Source organism: Lethenteron reissneri, chromosome 54 (assembly GCF_015708825.2).
Source record: "Lethenteron reissneri isolate LAM-NWPU_2019-01 chromosome 54, ASM1570882v1, whole genome shotgun sequence".
Classification (NCBI taxonomy): domain Eukaryota; kingdom Metazoa; phylum Chordata; class Hyperoartia; order Petromyzontiformes; family Petromyzontidae; genus Lethenteron; species Lethenteron reissneri.
Window position 1 is genome coordinate 5,746,316 of NC_083832.1, and position 12,910 is coordinate 5,759,225.

The 12,910-nt window shown below is 49.5% G+C and overlaps 1 protein-coding gene across 1 annotated transcript in view; it reads left to right on the forward strand.

Annotated features, from left to right (window-relative positions):
* The first annotated feature begins 229 nt into the window (after positions 1-229).
* LOC133356572 (metabotropic glutamate receptor 8-like) overlaps positions 230-12,910 on the forward strand; it is a 172,114-nt gene continuing 159,433 nt past the window's right edge. The window contains exons 1-2 of the mRNA XM_061574159.1: positions 230-510; positions 6,570-7,547. Coding sequence (XP_061430143.1) covers positions 6,966-7,547 — 582 coding nt within the window. The 5' untranslated portion in view covers positions 230-510; positions 6,570-6,965. The remainder of the gene's footprint in view (positions 511-6,569; positions 7,548-12,910) is intronic.

A 12,910-nucleotide genomic window follows, 5' to 3' on the forward strand; every position in this document is an offset into this window, starting at 1 on the left:
GGTTGCATGGGCATCGCGAGCGTGCGCCACAGTCCGGCGTGCCGTGCCTACTTGGGCATCGGTGCTGTTCTGAAGCACAGGCGTCGTGGCCGCTACGGAAAATTAATCATTTAAGCAGCAGCAGCAGCAGCGGCAGGAGGAGGAGGAGTACAGCGCGGAGGTGCGGGCTCAGTCCAATTCAGTATGACGGGAGGCACAGTCGCCTAAGGGTCTCTCCCACGCTCTCTCTCTCTCTCCCGTCTCTCTCTCTCTCGCGCGCGCTCTCCCCTTTCTCTCTCTCTCTCTGTCGGCAATTCACAATCAGGAGGGAGGGGGAGAGAGAGAGACAGCAAGAGCGCACTGCTGTGCACCGGCGCTCCCACGCCCCTTCCTCGTGACTCTCCCGCTCCTCCGTTGGTTCGTTCATCCAACCCCCTGGCATTCGAAAGTCGGGAAGCGACGGACGGCACGGACTGAAGGACCGAGAGGGGGTTTCGCGTCCTCGAAGTGGAAGGAGGCGCGATCGTCCAGGTGCGGTGACTTTTCGTGAATTAGCGCCTCGTTCGCAACCGATTCGCCGCTCCGCGTTATAGCAGCGGGTACGAGCGAGCGAGTGAGTGAGCGAGTGAGTGAGTGCTGAGGGTGTCTCGCGCTCTGCGTTCGGACTTGTGTTGCTGTGGCGGAGCTTTTGCGCACTGGACGCTGCTCTCAGAATGAATCTGGCTGCCCACCACCATCACCACCACCGCCACCAGCAGCATCACCATGCGAGCACGCTTCTGTAAACTGAACACAAACCCGTATTAGATTACGCTCGCGTGTGTTTAGTTGTTCCGTGCTGTGCTACGCGTGTGCGTGCGCGTGTCTACGTAATGCGTCGTGTTAATGATCGCGGCAATGATGCGGTGGCGCAGTGGTTTCGTGCCGGTGTGCGCTTTGAACACGGCGAGCTGAGTTCGATTCCCGGCCACGGGCCGATAATGACTAGCGGCGAGTGAAATTTCCTTAAACTGGGGACTGTTCAAACCCCACTCCTAATTACCAACGCGCACTGACCAGCGTGGTGAAGTATGGTGGTTCAACACCCTGTGACTAACCCTGGCGACCGCGAGCCTTCACGGCAATAAATTGACGTAATCATTCTCTCTATCATAATATTTACAATTAAATACTGGGTCACCGATGCGAGGTAGGGTGTGAAGGGAAGAGGAGGCCGTTATCCAGCAGTGGATGATGGACACAAAAACGGGAACCGTACATTATCGTTACGATAACAAACGCAACAATCACCGTCACCTTCATCATCATCATCATCTTCTGAACGTGACCACGGCGTTGCATCGCATCGATTCGCGCTCACGTCGCTCGCTGCTCCGCCGTTGTCTCGCGACGCGAGGCGGGCGATTTGCGTCCACGCTGTCCGTGGTTACGAGGAGACCCACTTGTAAGATAGCCCACTGAGCTCCCGCGCCCTCGGCTCACGGTGACGCGAGTGTTGTACAGGACTAGCGACTCTGGCTGACTCAGCGGCCGACTTCGCAGTGTTACGATGCAAGAGATAGGCAAGGGGGTGGAGCACATCTGTATTGCGAGCTAAGGAGGCTGATTGCTTTCATCATGTGTGTGTGGGGGGGAAGCGGTTGTGTAGTGGTCAGCGCGCTGCGCTACGGACCAGGCAGTCACGAGTGCGATTCCCGCTCACGGCACAACATCAGTGACGATTATCTGAAGCGGTCCTGGGCCTCTCCTAGGTCGACTCAGCCTCATATGAGTATCTTGTGCGATGTGTAAACATCGCCACTGGGGAGACAAAGGCGGTTGGGTGTGGTGCTGACCAACCACCCCATCGTGTACCGTGCTGGCCTTAATAGGTGCTCGCTAATAGCACTTGCCCCAACAGTCCTTTCAGGCTATACGTGGGATCTTTGGTTGCATGCGTTCCTGTTTGATGCTGGATTGGGGATCGGTTGTTGTAGTGCTTAGGTGCTTTTTTTTTGCTTACAAAACCAACCAGCGACCCGAGTTCATTTCCAGCTCACGGCCAACATCAGCTGCGAATACTATATCTTCACCGGCCCTGGGCCTCCAATAGGTGCTCCTGAGCCTTACGTGAGAATGGTATGCGGTGTGTAAAACATCGGCGCTGGAGAGACGGAGACGCACTGGTTGTGGTGATTGCCGTACCAGCCCCCTGGTGTGCCGAGCCGGCCTTAATTGGTGCTTTGCTCTAACGGCACTTGCCCCGAACAGCCTGGCGAGGCTATAACGAGGGAATCTTTGTCTTTGGCGTGTTGCAACTGTGGAAGCCACTAATCGACGGTCACACCATGAGTTAATATAAAATATCACACTCACGTGTCGCTTCGCTGGGGGCAGCATGGGAGCCTGAGTTCGATTCCCAACCACTGCCCGCCTCCCCTATTCACCAAACGACGCTGGCCAGCGTGGTGAAGTATAGTCAAGCATCCCCCGTTACTGACACGGCGTTCGCTCAGCAGTGGATGGATTGACGTACGAACAATATCGGTATTCACGTTTGCCGTTAACACCTCCGGTGGGCACGGTTGGCTACGTACGGCGCGAAAAAAGTTCAGCGTACACGCGTACGCGACGCATTCATTATTTATTTAGGCTTGCTAAAATTGTAGAACGTTTGGACAGTGCGACGAGAAAGCCAAAGGATTGGGTTGGCTTTCTGAATACCCTCAATTGGACGCGAAGAAACAGACTCATCGAACGCATATCTCGAGACCAAGATCTAGAAACAGAAACGCAAGATGTCCCAGCCTCTGACACGACAGTGCATCGCTTGAAACCCCCCCCCCCCCCCCCCCCCCCAGTTATTGCAGCTGCAGCAGCTAGCCGCAACCTCTGGCACGTACGCCACGCCGACATTGCACAACACAGCTCGTCTTTCCACTGCTGGATGAGGGACCCCCCCCCTCTCCGCTAACCTTCCCCACCCACGCCATCCCGGGATTCTATTTTGACCGGGACTGTTCAGCGGCGGGTTACGATAGAGTCCTTTGCCACAGTGCCCCCTGTTGCTCGCACCACCTGCTGCACCTGCCTCTTAGGGCATGTTGGTCAGCCCCCCCCCTACCTCCGTCTCCTCACGTCATCCAACCAAACGTCCAGACTCCTCAACCCCCGTCCAGTTTGTTTGAACGCTTTCAAGATCCGACGAGATCGGAGGTGCTTTGGTCACGGGCTGGCGACGGGTGTCTGTCTATGTGTGTGGGGGGAGCGGTAGTGTAGCGGTTAGCGCGCTGCGCTATGAACCCCGGCGACACGGGTTCGATTCCCGCTCACGGCCACCACCAGTGACGATTATCTGAACCGGTCCCGGGCCTCCACTAGGTCGACTCAGCCTCAAATTAGTACCTGGTGCGGTGTGTAAACATTGCCACTGGGGAGACAAAGGCGGTCGGGCGTGGTGCTGGCCACCCACCCCCTCGTGTACCGTTCCGGCCTTCATATGTGCTTGCTAACAGCACTTGCCCCTACAGTCTGTTAAGGCTATATGGGGGATCTTTGTGATGTACGTGAGGAGCGGTGGTGCAGTGCTGTCACATTCAGAGGTGCCACTCGCTAACAGCGCTCGCCCCAAATATTCTGTTGAGGCTACACGGGGGCATCTTTGGCTTTGTTGCGTCTAGGCGCGCTACGCTGGGAAACCCCGGCGACCCGAGTTCTGTTCCCGTTCACCTCCAACAGCACCAGTGACGATCATCTGAACCGGTCCTGGGCCTCATCTCGGTCGATTCAGCCTCAAATGAGTACCTGGTGGGATTGGAAAACATCGCCACGGGGGAGACAAAGGCGGTCGGGCGTGGTGCTGACCACACCGCTGTACCGGCCTTCGTAGGTGTCCGCTAACAGCACTTGCCCCAACAGCTTGTCAAAGGCTATCAGGGGGTTCTTTGTCTTTTGTAACGTGTGCAATGCTCACGGCGTTTTCCCGAGCTGGTTATTATCGGCGTTAGCACGCATCAAAAGTTGTGCGTCGGTGCGAGATGCCTGATCGGTCACCAATATTTAATGATAGTCCACCTTTACATAAATCGATACCCCCCCTTGGGCTAATCGATATGGCCATTTAGTCTAATACATTTCCAAATTGGCAAGCGCAACGAATAAGGGGTGCATTCGGGCGGATAACCGAGTGACGCTGTGATGCGCCTTAGTTCACGTGACCACACACCCTTTCATACAAACAGGTGCCAATTATTCCATGATGATGATGACGATGCCTGCGTTGGCAGTGATGCACACAACAACAACAACAGCAACACTCAGCACGTTCGTCAACAACACTGCATGGGAAACAATGACGCGTGTATCGGGCGACGTTTCGGGCGATGGTTCTTCTTCGCAGCACAAACTCTGTGGCCTCTCCGCGTGCTGTAAATAAAGGGCCATTGCGAGAAACGTCGCCGATCACATACTCTTTCATTTTAAGGCAACAGTGTTATTGACACATATGCTGAGTTTATATATAAACACAGTGTATATACTGTAAGTGTTAATCGCTGCCCACGGCTAACATCAGTGACGAATGATGTCTGAACCTAATGGTTTAACCCGCATGAGCAAGCCGCAGTGAGTGACCAGGGTGGTGAAGTATGGTCAAACATTCGACCCCCCTCGCAAACCACGCTCGACACACGGAAGCCAGGAGCGGCATTCCGTTGAGCAGTGGCTTGACAAAAGGGTGGTTTAGTGCTAGTTGCGTTGTGATGGCGTTTGATGCCTTACGAGAGGTACGTCTCCGTCTGTGTGTATCCGTGCCGAGAGAGGTGACGCGCACTCGACGGTGTAGAAGAGGCACGAGCGTGCACTGCGGGCGTCGCATGAACGTCGCAAAGACGACGTCTGGCTTCACGCTTCGCTTCCGTGCGAACCAACGAGTGACACCGAGGAAAAGATCCCCGGGGGTAGCTTTTTACTGGGATGTTGGGGCAAATGCGTGCCAGCGGGCACCTGCCAAGCCCGGCAACGTCGCACGAGTGATCAGAACCGAGCCCGGCCGCCTTTGTCTCTCCAGTGGCGATGTTTACGCAACGCATCGGGGTGTTCATTTGAGGGCAAGTCGACGTAGCTGTTTTTTTTTGTATCAACCCACTTCACCAATCCGCACTGACCACAGCAGTGAAGTATGGTCAAACAAGCTTACGTTACGGACACAGTGTGTAAGGAGAGAGCACTTCATCCAGCAGTGGATTTGGCATAAGGAGGCCCATTTCATTACTGTGCTAGCGTGCGTCGTGTATGCGACTTTGATGTGTGCATATCAAAGTGCGCGCAATGCATATCAATGCACTTTTGCGTGATTGTGTTTCCGTACTCAGTGTTCCACGATTGCATCTGATGATTTCATTTTAAAAGACCTAATAGACCATCTATATTGTATTCCAGTGCTGTTTTATTATTAGTATCTGATCTCATAACCCAGGTCTTCGTATACACCTGGTTGAATTAAAGGGTATTAATGTTTGCACATTTTATGTTTCACTATGTTTTGGGGCACATTTCGATCTCTCTTCTTAATAAACGTGGTGCCTATACTTGCAGTTCCATTCCAGACCTTTCGAGCTAATGAGAAACGACGCTTGCCTAAGTGAGTTTGCAGGTGGTTATAACCGAAATACTGTGGGCGTTAATATACGGGGTGGACTAAAAGTCAGGACAAATAGGGTTTTTATATTTATTTTAACAAATGTTCAAACTGACTTCCATTAACATTCATGAATGCTGCATGAATTCTCATTCGAAATGAATTCAGGACTTTTGTGTAGGGATATTACAGCCGTGTAATCTTTGACTATTCATCCATTGTGTCGCGTCTAAATTAATTCAGGGTTCTTGGTCAAGTTTTCTAAGCGTCAGATATTAAGTGACCCCCACAGCAAAAATAGATTATAATAATGACGATAATAGGTAAAATGTTAACTTATACAAGAAACAATTAAAAAAAGTAATTGCCAGTGTTGAAAGAAATGAAGTAACCGTATGTGTCCTGAATTTTGGGCCATCCCTGTATATATGTAGGCGCCGCGGTAGCGAGATGTTAACTACCTCGCCTGGTATACATGAGGTCGTGGGTTCGATCCCGACCCTGACGCCTGCTGTATATTTGGAGTTTGCGCCTTTCTCATCATCATCATCACGGTGGCTAGGAGATGTTAACTACCTCGCCTTGTGTACAGGAGGCCGTGGGTTCGATCCCAACCCTGACGCCTGCTGCTGTATATTTGGAGTTTGCAGTGTCTCTATCTCTCATCACCATCGCAGTGGATAGGAGATGTTAACTCCCTCGCCTGCATGTGCTCCCTGTGGTCACCGGTTTTACCCTATACATTTAGAAGCGTGCGTTTAGAGTATTTAGTCTGATATGCATTTGTGGATAGGTCGCTTCTGATAAAGAGCAAGATTGCTCAATAGGGCCTTACCTAGTGAAATAAAAATAGTAGTACAAAAAACTCTCCAATATATCTGTGTGTGTGAGATGGAAAGCAACGCATTTACACGATTGAGAAACAATGATTGGGGGTGAGATTGTGAGCTGGGTGCATTTCCCTTGCACTCAGACGTGAGCGCAGATCCAATCCACGTTTGGAGGAGGGTGCGCGTCTCCCACCACCACCACCACCGCTGCCGGCGGGGTCATCCTCGTCACTTCATCTGCATATCTCTGGGGGACATGCCGAACGCATCAGAAGCCACCACGCTCCGAGCCAATGACAACAGCCAGCCTGACCCTTTCCAGAACATTCTGAACCCACGCGGCACCACCATCACCACCACCACCTCCTCCTCCTCCACCCTCGCTCTCTAAGGAATGCGCCAGCCAACGAGAAGGGTTCCCTCAAGCCTCCCAGGTTCTGGATAAAGTAAACCCCTGCTGCTCCTGCTGCTCCTGCTGCCAGCCTCTCCACGCTCTTAGCAGCAGTAGCAGCACGCATCCTCACTCGCCTTCTGCAAGGATGCACGTCCCGCCCAGCCGATGCAACAGGACGAGTCCTTGGCTCTCCTTCCACTGCGCGAGGTCTCCTCTGCTGGGCGCAAGACCCGCCGCGACTCCGATGGCGACGCCGCTCCTCCTCCTCTTCCTTCTCCTGCTGCCGCCGCTGCCTGTGAGCGTGGCCCAGGACCGAGCCACGCACTCGCACTCCATCCGCATCGAAGGCGACATCACCCTGGGCGGTCTCTTCCCCGTGCACTCGAAGGGCCCCGCCGGAGTGGCGTGCGGCGAGATCAAGAAAGAGAAGGGCATCCACCGCATGGAGGCGATGCTCTACGCTCTCGACAAGATCAATAGCGACCCCGACCTGCTGCCCAACATCACGCTCGGCGCGCGGATCCTGGACACGTGCTCGCGGGACACGTACGCGCTGGAGCAGTCGCTCACGTTCGTGCAGGCGCTCATCGAGAAGGACACGTCGGACGTGCGCTGTCAGAACGGGGAGGCTCCCGTGTTCACAAAACCCGAGAGAATCGTCGGAGTCATCGGCGCCTCGGGCAGCTCCGTGTCCATCATGGTGGCCAACATCCTGCGTCTCTTCCAGGTGAGTGGTCACCTGACGTCGGTGGTTGCTGTTGTTGTTGTTGCTGTGGTTGTTGTTGTTTTAATGTGTGTGTCTGATGAGTTGATACGTGCGCGTGCTTACACTGTGAGTAGGTACATATTGCGGGTAACATACATAGGCTGTTTGTGAGTAGGTTCATACAGAGGTGTGTGCATACTGTGTGTGTGTGTGAGTGGCTGCATACGGAGGTATGCACATAGACCGCGTGTGACTCGGTGCATATACAGGTAAGCACATAGATTGTGTGTGATTGAACGAGTTTACAGGTATGCACATACACTGTGTGTGAGTGGGTACATTTACAGGTATGCACACGGACTGTGTGTTTGAGTGGTTGCATATACAGGTATCTTAAAATAAAAGTTCACCCAGGTAGGGCAGACGTTGGACTGATTCAGATTTAAAGATGAGACCTGACAGTAACATTAACCATGACCTGGAATTGAACACCGGTCGCTTTACCGAGGGCATGATCCAGAAATATGCTCACCACTCTACACACTTGACCAGACTGTTGGGGTAAGTGATGTTAGCGAGCACCTATTAGGGTCAGTACGGCACACTAGGGGGTGGCCTGCACCACACCGGGCCGGGTTTTGTCTTCACAATGATAATGTATTACACACCCTACCAGGTACTCATTTAAGGCTGAGCCGACCTAAGGAAGGCACAGCACTCGTTTTATATTATATAATTATCATCACTTGTGTTGACCGAGAGCGGGAATTGAACCTGGATCACCGGGTTCACAGTGCATTGAGCAAACCACTGCCACTATCCAAAGAGACCTCCCCCATGTAGCATTAACAGACTGTAGGGGCAAGTGCTGTTAGCGAGCACCTATGAAGGCCAGAACGGTACACGAGGGGGTGGGTGGCCAGCACCACGCCCGACTGCCTTTGTCTCCCCAGTGGCGATGTTTACACACCGCACCAGGTACTCATTTGAGGCTGAGTCGACCTAGGGGAGGCCCAGGGCCGGTTCAGAAAATCGTCGTGAGCGGGAATCGGACCTGGGTCGCTGGGTTCATAGCGCAGTGCGCTAACTGCTACACCACCGCTCCCCCTACACTGCCTCTATCGACACACACACACGCGTGTTAATAGTGGCTGACCTGAATTTAACCAACGAGGCTACAATTCAGAGGCAACTAAGGCCCGATAGTGGCAATTATGCTGCTGCTTTTACAGCTGATAATGATAATGCTGAGGCTGATGATGATGATGATGCTTGCGCTGTATATTGTACATACTCATGTATAGCTTTGTTAATCCACTTCTGGGTGAAGGCATCCTCATGCTGAGTTAGCCATTGGGGTTTGATATTTTACAACACTGCTCATCATCATAATGATCACCATAATTATCGTCAACAGCTCCATCACCACCATCATTATCATCGTCACCATCATCATCACCACCACCAACATCACTATCATCACCACCGTCATCAAAATCACTACCATCCTCATCATTATTCTCACACGGATGTTCCTTAAATTGGGAGGTGCAGCTGGATGTCACTGGGTGGCAGCCATGGGGCAGCAGTCCTTGATGGTGCTGGTCCATCCTGAGAGCCAGTGGGGCCGGTTTGTATGCGAAAATTGTGAATGTGATCAGAGTAAAATATCTATATTAATATATAAAACATTGAAAAAATCTAGATTTGAAGCTTTCGTGACTGCAAGGATTCATATTGTTAGATTTTTTCGGTAAAGTCACGTAGGTAAAAAAATTTAAATTAAGAAAAGTTAAATAAAAAAAATAAAAAATTCACGACGTTTCGAAAGCAACACAAGCCTCCGTCTTCAGGTGGAACCGTCACAGCCACGACAGCTGCATCAAGTAAAATGTCGTGGCTGTGACGGTTCCACCTGAAGACAGAGGCTTGTGTTGCTTCCGAAACGTCGTGATTTTTTTTTACTTTTCATCTTTTTTATTTTTTTATTTTTATTAATAAAAAAATTTTTACCTACGAGACTTTACCGAAACAACCTAAGAATATAAAAATCTATCAAATATATTCATGTATGTTTAATTGAAATATGTCATTACCTCTAATGTCTGAGCTTCGTTGCTTATTTTCGCTTTCAGTTGGCATGAAGTTGCCCATATTCGGGCAGCCCAAAGTGTTTTCCTAACCGGCCCCATTCGTTTTTTTTTTGGGAGCCATCACGAGAATAGGGCCAATGAGATCGGCACGGCAATTTGTGCCCGGCTGTGCGTTTAACACAACGCCTGGGCCCGTTTCTAGCCCCAGTCCGTCACTTGTACCGGCTCTTGTGGAACAGTTAGGATGCGTGAGTTCCTCCAAAAAGAATTTCCCTGCAGCATCGATGATGGACTCATGCAAGTCTGCGCAATCGTTGACCCCTGGGCATCTCTTTAACGTGAAGTCAATCTGTACCACCTCCCAAGGCTTGCATTGTACCATCTGATATGCTCTTGAATCTAAACTAAACTATATATCGTCTTGGTTCTTTCGGTAAAGTCACGTAGAAGGAAATTAATAAAATAATAAAACATAATAAAATAATTCTCACGACGTTTCGACCACAACGCAAGCAGCTATCTTCAGGTGGAGAACAGGTCTGTCAAGTAGAATTTGGAATATTTATGGGAAATGCAGAGATGCGATTAGTACTACTTGTGAAATGCGTAGGAGGTTTGGCAGTCACGAAAGCTTTAAATCGAAATTTAAACTATATATTTTTATTTTACCAGGCGCGATGTTAACTACCTCGCCTGGTATAGAGGAGGTCGTTGGTTCGATCCTGACCCTGACGCCCATATAACTTTGAAGTGTGCATATTCCCCCCATGCTCGTGTGGGTTTTTCTCTGGATTCCTCCGGTTTGTCCCACCACATTTAGAATCAGCGTGCGTTTAGAATGTTTGACTGTTATACATTTCTACATTACGATGATAAGTCACTTTATCGGGATTTCATTTGTGACCAAGTCGCTTCTGATAAAGGGCCTCAACCTCGTCAAAATAAAAAAAAACTCTATTATGAATGGTAATAATGTTAAACCCAGGTCTCATCACAGGTGATCAAGCACCTCTTAAACACGTCGTAATCTGCGCGCGTGAGGTCAAGAGCTGTCACGGGAAGTTCTTTGAACACTCGTTCTTGATTTCGCACCTCAGCTGTCTGGTCACCCGACGTGCACACACACACACCCACTGTCCATTACCCGCCAGATTATTTCCACTCATCCCACACCGATGGCCACGGTGTCAGCTCACCGTGTAACAGTAGCGCAGCGATATTCCACAAAGCCACACCTATAGTAATAGGTTTTAACCCTTTCAACTGGTACAAAAACTGACACCTTTATACAAGGCATCATGTATGCACGCCTTTTGGCGTCATCTGGTCCAACACCAATGGAGACTAGGCTCTAAGAAAAGCTGTCTCGGGTGTGGACCAATCAACTTCAAGGACAGTGCATACAATTATCATCATCAGAGTTGTTTCTTTTTGTTTGCATTTTGACTGCTTGTGTTGTGGTTATTGCAAACATGATGCCTTGTATAAAGGTGTCAGTTTTTGTACCAGTTAGAAGGGTAAAAACCTATTACTATATTTTGCCATTGGTAAAGGAGATGTCTCATAGTGTAAAAGCCACACCTCCCGCAGCCTCCGTACGTTGCACCATCCATCGCAGTTACAGCCCAATTGGATCCTGGGTCATCTTCAACGGTCTTCTTGCGAGGACAAAATACTGCTTGCTAACCGGTCGCGTATGATAATGCATTTTACCCCCGTGATCTCAACATTGGTTCGTGGATTTCCAATGGTCCCCTGCTCGATTGAAAGCTTTCGTGACTGCAGGGATTCACCTTCTTGGTTCTTTCGGTAAAGTCACGTATAATGGAAATAATAAAATAATAAAAATAAAACATAATAAAATAATTCTCACGACGTTTCGGCCACAACGCAAGCAGCCGTCCTCAGGTGAAGAACAGGTCTGTCGATAAGACAGAGTCTGAATGACACGTCCTGGACTTGGAGTGTCTATTTTTATGTTTTATTTTTATTATTTTATTATTTCCATTCTACTTGACTTTACCGAAAAAAACAAGAAGATGGTCCCCTGCTCCGTAGCGACAATGATTCCGTGGCAGTACAATGCTTGAATTCCTAATTATCAGTGTCCGAAGTTGTCTACCTGCTCTCGGCAGAGTGTAAATAAGGACCTACGCAATAGAGGATACCGTTCCCTGGCTATTTCACTATTACTCAACGTGAGCTCGAACAATACCGGTCTCTGTGGTATTGCGAGTTCTATAAGGCTCAGATTTTTGTCCACCCATTGGGGGCCGTCCATAAATGACGTCATGCGATTTTGGACGATTTTTGACCCCCCCCCCCCTCGTCACACGGCGTCACAAAAAGTCAGACCCCCCCCTCAAATATGACGTCACAAAGTTCTACCTCCCCCCCCAAAAAAATATAAAACATGCTTCAAATCGCTTTAAATTATTGTCATTGTAGTGCGTATTTAATGTGCCGCTGCACTCTGATGTTGTAGGAGAAAACATTTATTAAAAGTCTATTTAATTAAGTAGAACGTGTTGTCTATATGTATTTAAAGTTGCGCATTTTGATGTGACGTCACATTTCTCAAAGCCCCCCCCCCGTCACACATCGTCACAAATGTCTGACCCCCCCCCCCCCCCACTAGGTGCGTGACGTCATTTATGGACGGGCCCTTGTACGTGACGTGTGTGTATTCCTGTACTTAACCAAGAGGTCGCCCGTTGAGATTAAATGTCGGGTTCTTTGGGATGATGATGATGTTGACAATTATGGTTGATAATGATGATGAATAATTTAGTCAACTGTTTAAATTATTAAACCTAAACTGAAAGTTAACTGTCATTATCATTTTAAAATAGTCAACAAGATCGCATGTATCCATTTAACTTTTGATATCACTCTTTACCTTCTACGCAAGATTTTACAAAAGTGAAATGACTCATATGTCAATACATCCATATATGGCAGATTAAGAACGTGCTACCCCCGTGTATGCACTGCTGCGCTAAACCAAATGATATACCGATGATATCAGTAATGATGATGATGCTGACACAAGCATCATGGTGAAGATAGTGGCATTGGAAATATACATAGTGAGTGTACTGAATCGAACCAGGCGTTTAACTGCTCACATTATCTTCTTGGTTCTCGAAAAGAAAGAGTCATTCAGACTCTGTCTTCCCGACAGACCTGCTCTCCACCTGAGGACGGCTGCTTGCGTTGTGGCCGAAACGTCGTGAGAATTATTTTATTATGTTTTATTTTTTATTATTTTATTATTTCCATTCTACGTAA